Raw genomic sequence first — 21,040 nt, 5'->3', positions numbered from 1 at the left:
AGAGGACGAGAACGTGCGGACTCGCACCAAGCAAAATACGCCCTCCAGGTCCGATAGTAAATACGGGCCGACTGGGGCTTCCGAGCGCGAAGCATCGTCTGAACGACAGAGTCCGAGAGACCACGGGCCTTCAGGATCGCGGTCTCAACAGCCACGCCGTCAAACGAAGCTGCGGTAAATTCGGGTGGAACAGAGGGCCCTGCGAAAGGAGATCGCGACGCAGGGGAAGACGCCATGGAACGTCGGCGAGCAGGAACACGAGATCTGCGTACCACGCCCTGCGGGGCCAATCTGGGGCCACCAGAATCGCCGGCACCCGGGCCGCCTTGAGACGCTTGAGCACTCGAGGCAGAAGAGGGATGGGCGGAAAGAGATACAGAAGGTCGAACTGGGACCAAGGCAGAACCAGGGCATCGACCGCAAGAGCTTGCGGATCCCTGGACCGCGCAACATAGCGCGGAAGTCTGTGATTCAGGCGAGACGCGAAGAGATCCACGTCCGGAACTCCCCACCGGAGACACAGTTGATGAAACACTTCCGGGTGGAGAGACCATTCGCCCGGGTCGACGAGCTGACGACTGAGAAAGTCTGCCGCCCAATTGTCGACCCCGGGAATGTGGACGGCGGAGAGAACGGGAACGTGTTCCTCCGCCCATCGCAGGATCTGAGAGGCCTCGCGCAGGGCCATCACGCTCCTGGTGCCCCCCTGATGATTCAGATAAGCCACGGCGGTGGAGTTGTCCGTTTGAATCCGGATCGGGAGGCCGCGCAGACGGGAAGTCCAGTGCGACAGTGCTAAGAAAATTGCCCTGAGTTCGAGAACGTTGATCTGCAGGGAGGATTCCTGAACAGACCACAGACCCTGAACCGTGAGGGACTCGAACACCGCTCCCCATCCCGAGAGGCTGGCATCGGTCGTGATCACGCGCCAACTGGGGGGGAGGAAGGACCGGCCCAGGGACACCGTCCGGGGAAGCAACCACCAGGAGAGATCCAGGCGAATCTGAGGAGGGAGACGAACGAGGCGCTCGAGACCCTCCGGGGACTTGTCCCACCTGGACAAGATGAACATCTGCAGGTCCCGAGAGTGGAATTGGGAATAAGGAATGGCTTCGAATGAGGCCACCATCCTCCCCAGGACGCGCATACATGTCCTGATGGTCAGAGAGGACGGCCTGCGGAGAAGATGTACCCCCGCCTGAAGAGAAGACACCTTCTCCGGGGGAAGGAACACCCGCCCGAGGCGAGTATCGAACAGCATTCCCAGAAAGAGCATCTTCTGGCGTGGGACAAGGGAGGACTTGGAGTGGTTGACAAGCCACCCGAACTGAGCAAGAGCCGAGAGGGTGATGCTCAGGCTGGACAGATTGTCCTCGGGAGACGGGGCCCGAATCAGAAGGTCGTCCAGGTAAGGCACCAGGGCGACCCCCCTGGCACGAAGAAGAGCCACTAGGGGAGCTAACACCTTGGTGAAAACCCTTGGTGCGGAGGCCAGACCGAAGGGAAGGGCTACAAATTGGAAATGAAGCGAACCCACCGCGAAGCGAAGGAACCTTTGATGGGAGAGGGCGATGGGAACGTGGAGATAGGCATCCTGAATGTCGACCGACGACAGGAACTCGCCCAACTCCAGGGAGGCGATCACGGACCGGAGGGACTCCATGCGGAAATGACGGACCCGGACAAACCGATTGAGCGCCTTCAGATCCAGGATAGGACGGAGTGAGCCGTCCTTTTTGGGGACGGTGAACAGGTTCGAGTAGAAGCCCCGAAAACGTTCTGACTCTGGAACCGGAACGATGACCCCCAGAGCGCGCAGGGAATGAATGGCCTGAAAAAAACTGTCTGCCCGGGCGGGAGACATGGGGGGGGACGTCAAGAAGAAACGACTGGGCGGAAGGTCGGTGAATTCGATTCTGTACCCAGAAGAGACCACCTCGAGAACCCAGGCGTCTTCTACGTTTGCCCGCCAAACATCCCGAAAGACGAGCAGGCGCCCTCCCACCATGACGGGGATCGAGTCATGCTGAAGGAGGCTTAGTGGACTGGGGACGAGCGGGCTTGGGCTTGGCGTGCCAAGAGGGCCTGGACTTGAAGGAAGGCCTGGAAGGCTTCTTGTCAGATCGGGCAGGGGGGGCCCGAGAGGACCGAAAGGACTGCGTCCGGGAGGACGACCCGGGGAAACGACGGCGGCGAGGCTGATTCTGAGGAAGAAGAGAACTCTTACCTCCAGTGGCCTCGGAGATGAGCTCCTCTAAGCGTTTCCCAAAAAGCTTTCCACCGAGAAAGGGAAGAGAGATAAGAGCCTTCTTAGAGGCGGCGTCCGCCGCCCAGGAACGAAGCCAGATGGTGCGGCGGATAGCCACAGAGTTGGCGGCCGCACGCCCAGAGCGGCGAGCCGATTCCATAGAGGCGTCACAAAGAAACTTGGAGGCCTGATAGATCTGGGAGGCAAGCACTGCCAAGTCCCCCTGGTCAGAGTCAGCAGGTAAGGCACGGAGAAGCTGCTTTGCCCAAACAGCGCATGCCTTGGCGACCCAAGAGGCGGCAAACGCAGGGCGGATGGCGGCGCCCGCCGCTATGAAAACGGACTTGGCCAAGGAGTCGACCCGTTTATCAGCGGGATCCGACAAGGAAGCCGCATCAGCCAGGGGAAGCGTAGTAGCCTTCGCCAGACGAGCGACCTGAGGATCCACCAGGGGGGGAATCGTCCAGAGATTGACCGAATCCTCAGAGAAAGGATAAGGGACATCAGAAGCCTTGGTGAGATGAAGGCGCCGGTCAGGGTGACGCCACTCCTTGGCAAGGAGAGCGTCCAGATCCTCGTGATTGGGAAAAACCACCGTGGACCGCTTAGAGCGGCGGAAGGACACCGCCTCCAGGGAGGAGGACGAGGGGACGTCCTGTACGTGGAGTGCGTCCCGAACGGCCCTGATGAGATCCTGCACGGCTGCCGACATCGCCGAACACCGCTCAGATTCAGAATCTGAAGCGGAGGAGTCCCCAGGAGCGGCGGAAGCGGCTGAAGAAGAAATCTCACCGGACTCAGACCTAGCCGGGGAGCGATCCGGGGAAACTGAGGAGGAGTGGGACCCAGCCGAGACCGTACGTGGTCGTTTGCGGGACCGAGAGCCGGAGCGAGGATGGGAACCATCGCCAGGCGCATCACCAGCGGTAGAGGCCCTGCCAGAAGCGGCCGCAATCTGGGCAGGGAGACTGTCCAGAGACTGTGCCAGGGATTGGGAGAGGCTAGCAAGGCTACCTATGGCCTGGGACAGGGTAGCAGCCCATTCCGGGAGAACCGACAAGGTAGAGGCCGCAGGAGCGGACTGGGCGGGCCCGGGGGTGAGGCACTGCACACAGAGGGACGTAGGCTGGCCGCATGGGAACTTCCTATTACACACAGAGCAGGCGTAATGAGTGGAAATGGCGGCAGGGGGAGTGGGGGCCTGACCAGAGGAAGACATGATGGCGGTGGTGGAACCTGAAAAGAAGAAGTCAGCCAGAGGCTGCCTACCACGACCAATGGTGCTGTGTCCCAGAAAAAACGAGCGCTGGAGGATCCGGAGCGCAGGAGGATATGGCGACGCACGCGACCGCTCAGCCCAGGCACAGAGAAGCCGTTCGGCAGAAGAACCGCCCCCCTAGCAGCCCGCGCTGGCGCTGGATTGGGCGGAAGGAAGAGAGACCTCGGGAGGAACGCCCACAAGGGGAGGGGCAAGAGAGGAAGCCCGGGAAGCGCAGGAGGCGGAGACGACGCCCGCCCACGTGACCGCGGCCTAGGCCGAGCAAAAGCCGCGGCCTCTAGTATGCGCTCCCCATCCTCAGGGCGCAGTCGGACGCAGAGGAAAGCGCCGCCGCCGGCAACCCCCGCCCGCCAGCGCAGGAATAAAACAGACAGCGCCGAGGACAGGCAGAGGAGAGGACACAGCCACCGAGGTAGGAAAGGGCGAAGGCCGAAAATGGCCGTCTTAAAGGAGCCGATCTCCATTAAAAAAGGCTCCAGAAGGGAGACCCCCCTGAGAAGGAGAGTGAAGGAGAGGTGCCCCCCCAAAGGCCCAGCTATACTAGGGGAAGATGGGTTGGGGCTGAAGCTCATACTCACCCTCCGATTAGTTCAGGCGCAGCATGACCACCCCCTCGGCGGACTCAACACGGAACCGTGGGTCCGCCGGAATCCACTGCAGAAGCAGGTCACGTTGGGGACTGGGTGGCTGCAAGGTACCGAGTACGCGCCCGCAGGGGGGCAACTAAGGTGGAACACGATGGAGCCGCCCCTGCTACCTGTAGAGGAAAAAATTAAAAGAAATAAAAATAAAATAAAAAATTAGCAGAAAAAGGACCTGCTAGCAGGTCATGTCTGCCTCCTACGGACACTAGAACTAGACTGAGTTGTTCTGGCTCTAGCAGAGGGGTATAGCCCACCTGGGTGGAGCCAACACTTTTTTGTTTCTAGTGTCAGCCTCCTAGTGGCAGCTGGGCATATACCCATGGTGCTGTGTCCCCCAATGCCACGCACGAGAAATAAGGGTTTTAAAATATGAAGAGCGCCCGTGGACAGGCCTTAGCTACTCAGTGCTTGCTAGGAGACTCCAGGGAAGCAGAGCAGAGAAGCTAAGGTTCAGAGAGGTTAGGGCCTTCCCTCGGTGAACTTAGCGTACTTTCACACTTGCGTTGTTGGATTCCGGCAGGCAGTTCCGTTCCATCTGTATGCAAACGGATTCCATTTGTAGACGGATCCGGATCCGTTTCTCCGGTTGTAATCTGGAAAAACGGATCCGGTATTTATTTTTTTCACATTTTTAAAAGGTCTGCGCATGTGCAGACCGCATCCGTTTTTCCAGAACAGTTGGGCATTAATGCATTTCAATGGAAAATGAATAGAGTGGCGGTGGGCATTCTGACCAGCCACTCCATCCATTTCAAGGGAAGCTACACGGGGTGTGGGGCCCCCATTCTTGCAATTGGTGGGGGTCCTACCAGTGAATAGGGGATAACTTTCTGGAACTAGAATACCCCTTTAGGAGATGTTTTCCAAGAGATTGCAGCTAAACATAACTCAGCCATGCCAGGAATTGGTTAGCTGCCACTTGTGTTCACTGTCACCCGGGGAGTCGATGACGTAGGTGCCACAGTCTATGAGGCTTGTAAGTTGCTATGGGAGGGTGTGACTTCATGGTTCATACTGACCATGTGTCCTTTCAGTAACATCTCGCTGCCTGGGGTGGTTACTACCTTGGTCCTACAGCAAGTCTACAAAGGTCAACGCACTGTAAATGTCCAAGAGATTTCATCATAGTCACAATCTCTGGATGGCTGCACACATCAGAATATGCATGATCAAACCCATCGTTCTGATAACGTGCATTGTGGGTAAGGGAAGGTAATGATCTGAAAGATTTGGATAATACGCGTTTAGGGGATTCTAAATCTGCAACTCTTATGTTCTTCCATGTCTACACACATAACACATATGACTTGATTAAAGTGAACCTCCACTTTAACATTACATTTTTGATCAATTTCTTAACATATTGTTAAAGCTGTGGTAGCTCCATTTGTCATACAAAGGATCACACACGTGGTTTTTAACATGCCCAATCACTTTCTTTTCGGAGTAGGGTTAGGCAGGGTGCTGAATCTCCTTATGGAGACCCGAAGCTCTCCATGGTATGGGGGCTTATTAGAAAGGCTCCATAGGAAAAGAATATCCAAAGAGGCATTTCCCAAGGAAGAGAACCATCTTGCCAGTGCCTCATCGTGGAAGCAGCAAGAGTCAAAATCCAACTTTCCAACAAACCTTGGGAATATAGCCAAGCCAGATATCCATCTGTAGACAGCTGTTTCAGGGTGCTTGCCCCTCGTCAGTACGTAGGTTTCTGGCTGGCCACCTCCAAGAGGTGGTAATATGGTTCTCTTACTTGGGAGACCCGTCTTTGTATGTTTTCAGAGGAGATAAGTGCACCAGAAGTGTCTGACAGCAGCTTCCATCCCTCTCCTCATTCAGGGAAGCTGTCAGCAGCTGCAATGTGTATCTATTTCACGTCCAAGGCGCTAATCTGCTGACATTTCGTGGCACGGTCAGATGTTCTAACCTGACCATGCATCAGCGCCAGTGACTGAAAGCAATGATGGACAATTTTTAGGCCCCTTGTCTCTGATGTGGGCCATACATTGCATGTGGTCAGAAAGAATGTAATTCCTATAGCCCTGATATAACTACAGCTTGTGGTGTAATCATCTGATAAGGTTTTATAGGACGCATTCTATTAGTAATCAGTAGATATGTGTTAATCAAAGCACATCATTCATCCGTGAGGGACATCCAGAAGTTCTGATTGAGGACAGGATGAGAGAGAAATCAAAACTGATCAGGCAAATTAATGGTTAACTCAGCTTTAGTAATAAATGGATAGATGAATTACCTCGTCTTCTCCCATAACTCCTTGCTGCATGTAAACAAAGGATAATATGATCAATCTTTTATATAGTCAAAGCGCTAAGAAAACTAATATACGGCAATGAAGACCCAATATCAAACAACAGGACTTAAAGAGCATCTGTCAGCAGTTTTGTACCTATGACACTGGCTGACCTGTTACATGTGCACTTGGCAGCTGAAGACATCGGTGTTGGTCCCATGTTCATATGTGTCCACATTGCTGAAAAAAATGTGGTTTTAACATATGCAAATGAGTCTCTAGGAGCAACGGGGGCGTTGTCATTACTCCTAGAGGCTGTGCTCTCTTTGCACTTTGATTAACAGGGCCAGGTGTGAGGACGTTTATAGTGCATGACCATGTCAAAGTAGAGAGGGCACAGAGTGAGAAGAGCCTCTAGGTGCAACGGCAACGCCCCCGTTGCTCCTAGAGGCTCAGTTGCAAAGCAGACACATATGAACATGGGACCAACACAATATCTTCAGCTGCCAAGCGGATATGTAACAGGTCAGCCAGTGTCATAGCTACAAATCTGCTGACAGATTTAAAGGAATTGTTCAGGAGTAGAAAAACATGGCTGCTTTCTTCCTAAAATAGCACCACCCCTGTCCATGGGTTGTGTCTGGTCTTGCAGGTCACCTTCACTGGATTCCATAGAGCAGAGCTGCAATGCTGCGCTCAACCTGTGCACAGGGGCGGTGCTGTTTTTGAAAGAAAGCAAAATATGTTTTTCCGAACCTGGACAACTCTTTTAAAAGGGGCATTACAAATTTAGAAAAGAAAGGTTATACAATTTTCCAATATACTTTCTGCATCAATTCCTCTACGACGTTCAAGATCTCTTCTATTAAATGACAGCCAGCAGAGATCTTGAAAAATAAGAAACTGATTAGGAAAAGAGATGAGAAAATTGTATAAATTTTCATTATGCAAAGAATAGCCTTTACTTGCTCAAATTAGAACACCCCTTAGGTAAGATGCCCAACCAGAAATAGACATGATAAATTCATATTTACATAGGATTTTAATAGAAGATTCATGTTATAGGTCTCTCACTAATTAAATGGCTTTTTTGCTGTGATGAGCTTGAAAAAGGGTTTTCTTAATTATGAGAAATGCAACGGTTGGCCTCTGGGGGCAGTGTTGCAATGAGTTTTGATGAGTGGCTTGAATACTGTACATACTGGGAGTAACAATACTCTGCTCAGAATAAGCAATGGTCATCTAAATTTACCAAACAAGGGTTAAATAAGGCACATTCCCCCATAGATCTGTCCCTGCTGTGCGGAGAGCTCAGGGTTTCTTGCCAGTCATGAGACTTGCCATGTCCTCTGTATTTATAAATCATCCTCCGCTGAATCGTGTGATATCCAGAGGAGGAAGGGTTTATTTATTAGGCCTGTACAACTCTGAACGACCATACACCGGCGGGGACCACCCCACATACATGTATGACCAGTTTGACTGAGGCTACATACACAAAACCGTATGCGTTTTGCGGTCCGCAAAAAAAAAAAAAAAAAACGGATGACATCCGTATGCCATCCTTTTTTTTTTTTTTACGGATCCATTGTAACAATGCCTAAGGGTACCTTCACACTAGCGTTTTGCTTTTCCGGTATTGAGTTCCGTCACAGGGGCTCAATACCGGAAAAGAACTGATCAGTTTATCCCCATGCATTCTGAATAGAGAGCATTCCGTTCAGGATGCATCAGTTCAGTCCCTCTTATGTTTTTTGGCCGGAGAAAATACCGCCGCATGCTGCAGTTTTCTCTCCGGCCAAAAATCCTGAACACTTGCCGGAATGCAGGATCCGGCATTATTTCCATTGAAATGTATTAGTGCCAAATCTGGAATTAAGTGTTCCGGCAAAACGGATCCAGTTTTCCGGTCTGTGCATGTGCGGACCTTTAAAAATGCAAAAAAAATAAAAATAAATACATACCGGATTCGTTTTTCCAGATGACACCGGAGAGACGGATCTGGTATTTCAATGCATTTGTCAGACGGATCTGCATCTGGATCCGTCTGACAAATGCCATCCGTTTGCGGCCGGATTGCCGGAACTGCCTGCCGCAAGTGTGAAAGTACCCTTAAACGGACAAGAATAGCACATGTTCTTTTTTTTTTTTTTTGCGGGGCTACGGAACAGACAAACTTATGCGGACAGCACACGGTGTGCTGCCCGAATTTTTTTGCGGACCCATTGAAATGAATGGGTTCTCATCCTATCCGCAAACAAACAACGTTGGTGTGCATGTAGCCTAAGTATGAATGTGACGTCAGTGGGGGAGAGAGACAAGAATTCAGCTGCCAGGCTCTGGAGGAGGCTCATCTCCCTGGAGAAGAAAAGAATTGGGCGTTTAAATTTAACGCAGCCCATCCTCCACTTCCCCCACATCATCTGCCGGGGAAGAGTCGGGAGCTCCCCATACATATTAGATTGTTGGTCGGTCCCACCCACAACAGCCGGTTTGGTCGACAAGAGTCTAATAGGGCCTTTTTTTTTACATTTCAAAAAAATTTAAACTCTACATTTCTGTCACTCACTACCCCTTAGATCCAGGTTTTTGCACCGGCCACTAAGGCTGCACAGATCACTTCTCAGCAGTCATCTCATTATCATCACAAGCAAGACTATAGAGAAAACACAGGATCCACTATTCACTAGAGGTGATACCACAGATTATCTATTCCCTATCCCTGCACAATGACCTCTGCACAGGTCACAGATCAAGTCAGTGAGGTCCCCTCCCATCTATTGTGTCTATGGCTCATGGTGGCTGCTGTAAAGCATCTCTCTATAGGCTGTTAACAGCAGCTTTGGCAAGATGGCCGCCCCCATAATCATGTTCAGGAAATAGAATTTACAAAAAATCTACAATCAGAAAATAAAAACAGATGAGGAAAAAAAAAAAAAAAAAGGACACTATCAGGTCTTAACTGGAAGAAAAAAACGTTATAGTTGACACATTCCCTTTGGCCCCTTTCACATGGGCGAGTTTTCCGCGTGGGTGCAATGCGCGAGTTGAACGCATTGTGCCCGCACTGAATCCGGACCCATTCATTTCTATGGGGCTGTGCACATGAGCGGTGATTTTCATGCATCACTTGTGCGTTGCGTAAAAATTGCAGCATGTTCTATATTCAGCGTTTTTCACCCAACGCAGGCCCCATAGAAATGAATGGGTCTGCGTGAAAATCGCAATCATCCGCAAGCAAGTGCAGATGCGGTGCGATTTTCACACATGGTTGCTAGGAGATGATAGGGTTGAGCAACCCAATTAAAGTCTAATCACTATTATTTCCCCTTATAACATGGTTATAAGGGAAAGGCTACATGCACACGACCGTTGTGTATTTTGAAGTCAATGGGTCCGCATCCGAGCCTCCAAAACTGCGGCTCGGTTGCGGACCAAAACGGCCGTGTGCATGAGGCCAAAATAATAGTATTCTTAATATATAATGCTTACTAAAATGTGTCTTGAGAGGTTAAAAAAAATATAAAATAAAAAAATTAACTCGCCTCATCCACTTGATCGCGCAGCCGTCATAGTCTTCTTTTTTCTTCTTTCAGGACCTTTAATGACGTCAGCGCAGGTCCTGCTGAAGCAGGACCTGCGCTGAAGTCGTGGTGAGTGCGATTACGTTAAAGGTCCTTTTGCAGGTCCTGCAAGAAGAAGAAAGAAGACTATGCCGGCTACGCGATCGAGTGGATGAGGTGAGTTAATTCTTTATTTTATTTTTTAACCCCTCAAGGCACATTCACATTTAGTGAAGAAGTCCGGGTTCGGATCTGGGTATTACATTCAGTTTTTTTTCTCACGCGCGTGCAAAACACATTGCACTCGCGCGGAGAAAACTGAACATCGGAATGCAATCGCAGTCAAAACTGACTGCAATTGCGTGCCTACTCGCGCGGGTTTCCCGCAATGCACACGTGACGCATCCGGAGCAAATCCGGGACGCCCGTGTGAAAGAGGCCTTTAACTAAAAAAAAAAATAATATGACATAAAACACACCATAAAAGTTTGACTTCTGCATTTATTTCCGATATTACATTGTGTCAACTGTCAGACCCCAGGGCGAAAATGTCATTTTTCCAAAAGAACAAAAAAGTCTTCATAAAAAAATATCACATGCTCCAAAGAACATCTTGTACATTCGCCACATACAATATAATAGTTGTAATGTCTGACCTTTATCTGCCCAATGCGACCGGACGAAAAAATTGCATGAAGACTTTTTCACCCTCTCGCCCATTGTCCGCTCGACAAAAGCCCCTTGTGGGAATAAACAAATCTTTAAACAAATGATCAAAAAAAAAAATTCCACTGTGCGGAAGAGGATAAAGGAAACGAAAATCCTCGTTTATGTAAGCATTTGGCTTGGACACACATACCAGCAAGTTTTTGGAAATAATCCCACCCCGCACAGCATCTTATGGTACACCTTGAGCTCAACCCTGCAGGGCTAGGGCTTGATGAACAGCAGGAGTCATTTCTATATCTATTTGTTGTCTGTTTTTATTTTTATTTTTTTGCCCAAACTGGTGAATCAGGTCTTTCTGCCTCTCTCTCAGGAGACTGCGTGCGCTTTAAAGGGATTCTCTCACCAGCGACCTCCCTATCCGAGTAGGGGCCTCGACACCAAGCTGTGGTTCACCTGATTTAAACTCTGTTTTTCATTTCTTGATCCGAGGCTCCCTTCTTGAGTTATGATACTTTTTAATTCTATGTAAATTAGGTGCAACGAGGGCACCATTATTGCTCTTGTTGCACCAAAGCTTCTCTCCTTTCTGTGCCCAGCCCCTCACTAGTTGCTTTGAGTGACGGGGCCAGGCAGTGCAGACATAATGTCTCTTGGACAGGTCTTCTCGCGCATCAGTCGTCGGTTCACATATCGGTGCAGTAGTCAGGGCCGAAAACAAGTGAACTGCGCAGGCGCTGATGATGTAAGCATAAGAGATGGACATGGACATAACAGAGGAGACAGTGGAGCATGCGTAGTAAGTTATTTTCATCCCTGTCTAGAATGAAAGCTGCGAATGCGTCGATACGTGTCCCAACGGCGCATGTACAAGAACACTGCGTAAGACGAGATTAAGTCGCCAGTGCTTGACCCTGTCAATCAAAGTCGCTGCCCACGGAAACGAGCTGGGTTTCGGTGCAACAAGAGCACCAGTGACACCCATGTTGCACCAAACTCCTAATTTGCATATGAACGAAGAAGTATACCTCTGGAACAGATCCTCGGATCAAGAAGAGAAAACCAGCGTTTTAATCAAGTGGACCACAGCTATGTGCCTATATGCCCTTAGTAAGATAGGGAGGTGGTGGGGGCCGATTCCCTTTGAAAATATAAAAGCTTCCAAAAGGTTTAAAAAGAAAAAAAAAAAAAAAAGTACAAAAATACAACAAAATCTGTCTGAAACTTCTGGCAGTCTGGTACTTGTGGCCCAGATTGGTGAGAGTAGTTTATCAGGGCGATTAGGTAAACTGTAGGTAAATAAGTAGCTCTTACTTTGCTTCCTTTAAGACCATGCTTTTATTTTATCATTTATCTTTTTTTTTTTTTTTTTGCATTTTTTTTCTTCTAAGGGCTCACGCACACAATCGTATGTATTTTGCGGTCCACAAAACACAGCTCCGCAAAAAAAAAAAAAACAACTGATGACATCTATTTTTCTTCGCGGATCCATTGTAACAATGCCTATCCTTATCTGCAAAACGGACAAGAATAGGACATGTTCTATTTTTTTTCGCGGAAGGGACTTGCGGACACATGAAAATGGAATGCACACGAAGTCATTTCCATCTTTTTTGCGGACCCTTTGAAGGGAATGGTTCCGCATACGGGCTGAAAAAAATAAAATAAAAAAATGAACGGACACTGAAAGAAAATACGGTAGTGTGCCTGGGCTCTAGCACTCGGAACAAAACATTATTTTTCTGGCTCTTTTTCAAGGCTTATAGGGAAGCCTATGAGAAAAACGGTAGAAAAAAATAAATTAAAATAATACACTGAAAACTGTAAAAACCAGAAGTGCAGCACAAAGAACACTCCACAAAAATGTTTCATATGTACTGCATAATCTAACGCACTTTAGACTTTAAAACAAAATGACAGCATATAAAAAAAGTAAAGAAAAACTTAAAAACACTGCAAAAAATGGCAACATTTTTTGAGTTACAATTATAACTTCCAAATTTGGCGCAAAGACACTTTTTTTGGCCTCTGTCAGGTGAATGGTGGCCTCCAGCTTTCCCGATACATACTGCAAAAGTAGAGCGACGTGAACAGGCTCTAACATATCATGTGAGCTGCACCAAATTCATCACATGGCTTGTGCCACTGAGGGAAATTTTGAGGAGCTTATGTCTGACTACTTAACTTTTCCTCATTTTATGCATTTACAGGTAACTAAATAAAAATGTAAAAAAAAAAAAATTTTTTTTAAAGGGAATCGGTCAGCTTCCTTTAAAACGTAAGCCGTGTGTAAGTGTGACGCCAAGTCCGATTATGTCATTTCTTTTTCTTCATAATCTCTTCGACGCTGGGCTCCCACAAACCAGCAGTAAAAGGCATCGAGAGGACTCCTGAGCTCACACAAATAAGGGAGAGGACTCAAAAAGCAGTCCTCTCAATGTATTTTATCGCTGGTTTGTTGGAGCCCAGCACAAGAAAGCAAGCGAGTATGAAGATAAAATGAGATAAAAGGAATTAGCGTTTCTTACACTATACACCGCTTACTCTGGTTTGGAGCGGATAGATTCCCTTTAGGCTACTTTCACACTTGCGTTCGGAGCGGATCCATCTGGTATCTGCACAGACGGATCCGCACCTATAATGCAAACGCTTAGATCCGTTCAGAACGGATCCGTTTGCATTACCATGAACAATAATGTTCATGATAATGCAAACGGATCCGTTTTGACTTTACATTGAAAGTCAATGGGGGACGGATCCGTTTGAAAATTGAGCCATATAGTGTCAACTTCAAACGGATCCGTCCCCATTGACTTACATTGTAAGTCTGGACGGATCCGTTTGCCTCCGCACAGCCAGGCGGACACCCGAACGCTGCAAGCAGCGTTCGGGTGTCCGCCTGCTGAGCGGAGCGGAGGCTGAACGCTGCCAGACTGATGCATTTTGAGCGGATCCGCGTCCACTCAGAATGCATTAGGGCTGGACGTTTCCGTTCGGGGCCGCTTGTGAGAGCCTTTAAACGGAACTCACAAGCGGAGCCCCGAACGCTAGTGTGAAAGTAGCCTTAAAATGTAGTAAAATTCCTTTAATCTGACATTCGGAATCTGGAATACTGATAATCTGGTACTAATTTGTGGCAGCAAGTGTGTCCTAATATTTCATGTCCATTTGATGATCCAGAGCACTAAAAGACAATTTCCAATGCCATATCCATTTTTACTGCCACCTGGAAACAATACCAGGGCCAGGAGTCTGACAGAGGGGGGCGGCATGATCCCACTTGCATTACACGTCCATTCATGTGCACGCTCTGATTTCTACAATGATGCGTCTCATCTGGGAGGGCGGCACAAATCACCAGACCCGAGGTAAGAAGAATGTGTACACAGATGAATCCCTGGCCCAGACAAAATAAACGTGGATACTGGAAAGCTGGAAGGTCGGCGGATGTCTGCTGACAGGGAGTCGATGGACAAACAAGGCCTTTTAGCCCTTTTCCCATCTCATTCAGGTATAGATAACTGCCGTATGATACCGCCAATAGCTAACAAATACCAGTGCTACATGGCCTTACTGTACGAGCCACAGCAGCCTCTGCTCATCCATGGTGGAGAGCTGGCAGTCTAGGTCACGGCTCAGGCTCTACGCGTAATTGACAGCTTTTAAGATCATGGATGCCTTCTCGGATATTTGCCGGCTCTTCCAGGAGTCCAGGTGAGTTGGCAAATATGACTAGACTGCAGATCTTTGGGCCCTGTATCAGGCCGACTCTAGTAAATAACAAACACTTCAGCTCACCCACGCTTGCCATGCACGGGACCCCTGGACCAGGGAAAATTCCAAAACAAGAACAAGATTCCAGCAACCAGACCGCAGTTAAAATCCCAAACCTTTATTCCTCAGACTACTTTCACACTAGCGTTTTTTGCGGATCCGTCATGGATGTGCAAAAACGCTTCCGTTACAACAATACAACCGCCTGCATCCGTCATGAACGGATCCGGTTGTATTATGTCTTCTATAGCTATGACAGATCAGTCATTGAAAGTCAATGGGGGACGGATCCATTTTCTATTATGTAAGAGAAAACTGATCCGTTCCAATTGACTTACAGGCAGCGTTTTGATGTCCGCCGCCAGAGTGGAATGGTGACTGAACGGAGGCAAACTGAGGCATTCTGAGCGGATCCTCTTCCATTCAGAATGCATTAGGGCAAAACTGATCAGTTTTGGGCCGCTTGTGAGAGCCCTGAATGGATCTCAAAACGGAAAGCCAAAACGCCAGTGTGAAAGTAGCCTTACTTTTAAAATCCATATGGCAACCGGAGTCACAAAGCGGTCTATGCGTTTCGACGTAGTGTCTTAATCATGAAATGCGTAGACTGCTTTGTGACTCCGGTTGTCATATGGATTTTAAAGGCCGAATCTAGAGAACCAGAATTTGGGACTGTATGGTGGCAATGTCGCTCATTATCTGTCCATCCACGTCTACCATGTCTACCCATCTCTCCCATACCGTGCGAGGCTCAGCGGCAAAAACCGCATGACCTAAGACCCAAATTTAGCATCACAATTTTGATTGTGAAAGAAAACCAACCAGTAGTCTGTATAACAGTTAGACAAAGAGGGGCAATTATCAATATATTTACACCACTATTGTGGCCTTAACAAAAATCGTAAATTATGGCGCATGCCGCATACCATATTTGCACCATAATTAAAAAAAATTTCAGCTTCTCGCCATTTCATCTGAACATCCAGACCGTTACTGAAATGCACCAACTGTTCAGCTCCACAAATTCAGCACTGCTATATCCGCAGTCTAAGGCCTCATGCACACGACCGTTGTGTGCATCCGTGGCCGTTGTGCCGTTTTCCGGTTTTTTTCGCGGACCCATTGACTTTCAATGGGTCCGTGGAAAAATCGGAAAATGCACCGTTTTGCAGCCGAGGCCGTGATCCGTGTATCCTGTCCGTCAAAAAAATATGACCTGTCCTATTTTTTTGACAGACAACGGTTCACGGACCCATTCAAGTCAATGGGTCCGTGAAAGAACACGGATGCACACAAGATTGGCATCCGTGTCCGTGATCCGTGGCCGTAGGTTGCTTTCATACAGACGGATCCGAAGATCCGTCTGCATAAAAGCTTTTTCTGATCTAAGTTTTCACTTCGTGAAAACTCATTTCCGACAGTATATTCTAACACAGAAGCGTTCCCATGGTGATGGGGACGCTTCTAGTTAGAATACACTGCAAACTTTGTACAAGACTGCCCCCTGCTGTCTTGCGGCACCTAAAGGGGTTAATTGTACTATCATATTCCCCTGTAAGAGATCAGGGCTGCCAGGCAGCAGGGGGCAGCCCCCCCCCCCCTCCCCAGTTTGAATATCGTTGGTGGCACAGTGTGCCCCCACCATCGCCCCCCCCTCCCTCCCTCTATTGTATTAAATCGTTGGTGGCACAGTGTGCCAACCACCATCGGCCCCCCTCCCTCTATTGTATTAAATCGTTGGTGGCACAGTGTGCCAACCACCATCGGCCCCCCTCCCTCCCTCTATTGTATTAAATCGTTGGTGGCACAGTGTGCCAACCACCATCGCCCCCCCCCCTCCCTCTATAGCAGTAACATTGGTGGCAGTGTGCGGTCTCAACAGTAGAAGATCCATACTTACCTGCTTGCTGCTGCGATGTCTGTGAACGGCCGGGAGCTCCTCCTCCTGGTAAGTGACAGTTCTTTAGCAATGCGCCGCACAGACCTTTCACTTACCAGTAGGAGGAGCTCCCGGCCGGACACAGACATCGCAGCAGCAAGCAGGTAAGTATGGATCTTCTACTGTTGAGACCGCACACTGCCACCAATGTTACTGCTATAGAGGGGGGGGGGGGGGGCGATGGTGGTTGGCACACTGTGCCACCAACGATTTAATACAATAGAGGGAGGGAGGGGGGGGCGATGGTGGGGGCACACTGTGCCACCAACGATATTCAAACTGGGGAGGGGGCTGCCCCCTGCTGCCTGGCAGCCCTGATCTCTTACAGGGGAATATGATAGTACAATTAACCCCTTTAGGTGCCGCACCTAAAGGGGTTAATTGTGCTATCATATCCCCCAGTAAGAGATCGGGTGCTGCCAGGCAGCAGGGGGCAGTCTTGTACAAAGTTTGTAGTGTATTCTAACCTGAAGCGTCCCCATCACCATGGGAACGCCTCTGTGTTAGAATATACTGTCGGATCTGAGGTTCACGAAGTAGCTCATATCCGACAGTATATTCTAACATAGAGGCGTTCCCATGGTGATGGGGACGCTTCAAGTTAAAATATACCATCGGATTGGAGAAAACTCCAATCCGATGGTATAAAAGAACTCCAGACTTTACATTGAAAGTCAATGGGGACGGATCCGTTTGAAATGGCACCATATTGTGTCAACATCAAACGGATCCGTCCCCATTGACTTGCATTGTAATTCAGGACGGATCCGTTTGGCTCCGCACGGCCAGGCGGACACCAAAACGACTTTTTTTTCATGTCCGTGGATCCTCCAAAAATCAAGGAAGACCCACGGACGAAAAAACGGTCACGGATCACGGACCCACGGACCCCGTTTTTGCGGGCCGTGAAAAAAAACTGTCGTGTGCATGAGGCCTAAGGGCACCAAGAAAATAAGGTCATCATATGCTTAAAACCTGTAGGATTCGGAGCATGTAAACTGTAGGTATGTGCCTATAGGAACGCCATGCCTCATATATAACCCCACACACAGTCACACCCCTCATACCCTTGTAAACCATGAATGAAGCCATAGTCCATCTGTGTAATGGTAAGGAATAAATAACCTCTCTGATTCAGAACGCTTCTCATGCAGGAAAAGCAGTTCTGATGTTGGAGAGCGGGAATGAAATGGCTGCATTGACCTACAAATGTCCAACTCACGTTAAATGGTAGTTGCGCTGCAGGCAATCCGGAGATTTGCATGAAATTTGCCTGCACTCATTTTCACTCAATTACCTAACTCTGTTTTCTTTCCCAACAGCCTAGATCCCCTGCCAGGTGAAAAGTGATGTCAGCACGAATAGATGGAAAACGCGTGAGGTACAGTAAAGGTCTTAATTCCACTCCACCCCAGAGGCCTCTTAGCTGGTTGTGTTAAGCTCCTGGAGATTTCAAGCCAAACCAAAGTAAATCATGGATCACGGGGAGCCCTTACGGAGGTTGTAAAGGCCTCGGGACTGTAAAACTTGGCCATATATAATGTTAAGTAGAAATAATTGGTGCAATATACATTTCCGACATGCCTCAACACCAGTCAGAATAGAGTTACGCCAGACTAAAGACCAGTGGCCACTGGTAATTCTACTTTCCTCGACTAACAGTAGCGCTGTAAGGTTGAAGGAGTTTTTCAAGAAGATGATAAAAAAAAAAAATAATAATGTTAAAAGTAAAAACTAAATCATTACTCACCCCCAAGGATCCCTGCTGCTCCCCACTTCCTGCTCCTGTTTGACAAGCCAGATATCCCAGAAAGGGCTCGCTCAGCCAATCATTGGCCTTAGCGGTGACTCGCCTAAGCCAGGGATTGACTGAGTGGGCATTTTGTGGCATGACCCAGGACCAGTAAGAGGAGAGCAGTGGGTACTGAAGAAGCGTGACACAGCAGCAGGGGGATCAGTGAAGGTGAGTAACTGCGCTTTTTGTTTAATTTTTTAACCATTTCTGAGCTTTTGTTATTAAAAAAAAAAAATAATAATTTGATGGAAAACCCTTTGGAATCAGATACAGTCATCGGGTATAAATATGTCCACTCCATTCAGACTCCTCCTTGCTGTGGTCGTGTGGCTGTGTGGGATAGGTGGAACCTGGTCCCCTGTTCTAGCATTGAGTGGGGTCCCAGTGATCAGAGCCCCTACGATACAACATTTATCACCTATCCAGAGGATAGATAAATGTTTTGGGCTGAAACCCCCCTCTAAACACATACAGTGGTCCCTCAAGATACAATGGCCTCAGGACACAATATTTTCAACATACAATGGTCTTTCCTAGGACATCAAAAGTTCAGATCCAACAAATCATTATGGCCATTTCTGTATTGGCTGTCTAGTGGCTCCTCTCTACAGTACCGTGCGGTACTACATGTCCTGTACTGCTCTATACCTGCTCCTATTTACACCAGGGGAGGGCGGACCCATGTTATGTTTTTGGTACATTTACGTACAGCACATGACCCTGAAGAAGCTCCTGTCCCCGCCATAGGCGATTTCCAGTTTTCAGCAGTGCCATTCCTGACTCATAAGTAAGGACTCACTTTGTCTTACTTTTCTGCTTATTTTACTTAAATCTAAATTTTCTCTTATATTAGGATTTTTCTGAGTTATGGAGTCATTGTTCAGTGTTGGCTCTGTTCCAGGGGTGTAGCCAGTTTCATCAGGCTGCTTCCCCATGCTATGCACATTGATTGCTATGTACAAATACAACCGCACCACAAGTTTAGCTGGAGATTAGTACAGTGTCACCTGAACCTCCAGCGAGAAAAAAAGTGGATTATCAGGAAAATCAAGAGCCTTAAAGGGGAAGTCCCAAGATTTAATGGAGTCTGACTGCAGTTGGCACCATGCTAAACTGACGCCAGCACTAGGTAGGGGCTGGGAAAGCAGGACAAACACAACGTTTGTGGAGCTTTTCTCAAGTGCAGTGTGAGTATGAAGTTTTATCCTGCCAGATTTTGCTGCACCAAGTGCCCAGAAGGAGGGGCTTCACAGTGAAGTGTTCTCCGATTTGCGCTGCTTCCAAGCCCCGCCCCTCTGATATGAGTCACAGTTATACAGGGCTCCTAGTGGTCTCTCAGAGCAGAGGGGAGGGGCTGTGAAGCAGGCATTGAAGTGCAGGAGCAGAATGCTGCTGAATAAAACTTCATTTTCTCACTACTCCTGATGAGAAAAGCGCCACAAAAGCTATGTTTGTCCTGCGGTCCCCAGCTCTTACCTAGTGCTGTCAGCAGTTCAGCATGGTTAAAAATGCTGACTGACCCCCTTTAAACGTATCCCCCTACCTACAGGGGAGCCTATACAAGCTTCATTGATTCTCTGTGGGACAGAACACTGTACTTAAGATACTTATGGCAGTCTGGTAGAGATGAACAGAGCGACAGCGCACATGCTCAATGGCCAGTCTATTAATATGGGGGACATAAGACCCCTATTCGCAGCAACTGAACCCCCATCGATCAGAAACCTATCCCCCATCCACAAGAAAGGGGATATGTTTTTATTGCATGGAGATTTGATTTAAGTAGTCAATGTTATATACGTTTTAACCCTGTAGAGCCGATATTCTGGTACTCAGAGAAAGAAAATGGCCATGACTGCCAGGGGAAATGTGAACCCCTGTCAAACAGCCCCAATATCTCAGCTTCCTGGACTGATGTGAGCATATTACTGAACCTCTAGGCAGATTTTATATGAAGGAGACTAGGAAAGTCAGCTGACTACCCAGATGACAGCTGTTGGTTGTCACCCAGCTTTCTCATATACAGATAGCGGATCGCTGGGTGCCCTGATAGCGAGACCGAATCCTTGGCAACAGAGCTAACAATCTAATTTTCCAAGAGTAGGCCTAGATATACCCAGGACAACCTATGCTGCTGGGGTCAGGAACATAATAGTGGAGTCGGTGACTTACATGCACATCATTGTCAGGTTATCCAGGCCTTACATTTATGTAAATGCGGAGGGGCGCGCGTAAATACGAGTCGTTTGCGATAGCTGCAATTATTCTTTCCCAGCAATAAATTAGGAAATATTTCTGGGAGGACCTGGGCTCAGGAGCCAGGGCGTGCGGCTATAAAGTAGGTTTCTGGTGGCTGCAGATGACAAGATCATCCAAACAGTCCTCATGTTTTAGATTTAGCACCACATAAATTGCTGCTAAGGGGAATTTAGCGAGGAAAGGTTCTAGTAATCAGTCACTAGATCAATAGCCATGGACGCAGATCATTATTCCTGCAGGGGCGAAAGGTCACCACTTCTATTGCCCTCTGCTTATTAACCCCTGGAGCCAAAGGTCAGACGTTAACAACCAACATACAGCTTTGGTGTAAAAAGTAAAAGCCAACCATGAAGACAAACAGATAGGACAAGCAGTGCGCTCCGGAGCTAGACGGGTTCAGCATGTCTCACGGAAACAAAAATCACCTTGAGTTGTCCAGTAGTGAAATATTCCACTGGTAGATCTGGGTAGTAACCAACATGGCCGTCACTGCAACATTCATCACTCAGCTTTCCCAGAATCCTGAATGGCAAATCTGCCAAGCCGTGCGGCAAGGAGGCTTGTCAACCGTGGCATAGCCAAAATCTGGAGCGTCTTTGAAACAGGCTGTCGCAATGGGACA

The 21,040-nt window shown here is 48.4% G+C and overlaps 1 protein-coding gene across 6 annotated transcripts in view; it reads right to left on the bottom strand.

Moving 5' to 3' along the window:
• The window catches only part of CPEB2 (cytoplasmic polyadenylation element binding protein 2), an 83,987-nt gene that overhangs the window by 17,881 nt on the left and 45,066 nt on the right, over window positions 1–21,040 (bottom strand). For 2 of the 6 annotated variants that reach the window (XM_044296705.1, XM_044296716.1), the window contains exons 5-6: window positions 10,642–10,725; window positions 6,426–6,449 (exon numbers count right to left, since the gene is read on the bottom strand). The exons of 2 other annotated variants lie outside the window; for them this stretch is intronic. In XM_044296705.1, coding sequence (XP_044152640.1) covers window positions 6,426–6,449; window positions 10,642–10,725 — 108 coding nt within the window. The remainder of the gene's footprint in view (window positions 1–6,425; window positions 6,450–10,641; window positions 10,726–21,040) is intronic. 2 more of the 6 variants (XM_044296727.1, XM_044296737.1) reach the window with 1 other exon arrangement.

The sequence above is a fragment of the Bufo gargarizans genome, chromosome 1 (genome assembly GCF_014858855.1).
Source record: "Bufo gargarizans isolate SCDJY-AF-19 chromosome 1, ASM1485885v1, whole genome shotgun sequence".
Classification (NCBI taxonomy): domain Eukaryota; kingdom Metazoa; phylum Chordata; class Amphibia; order Anura; family Bufonidae; genus Bufo; species Bufo gargarizans.
Note: the sequence above shows the minus strand (reverse complement) of the source record. Positions and strands in the feature narration are given on the sequence as shown.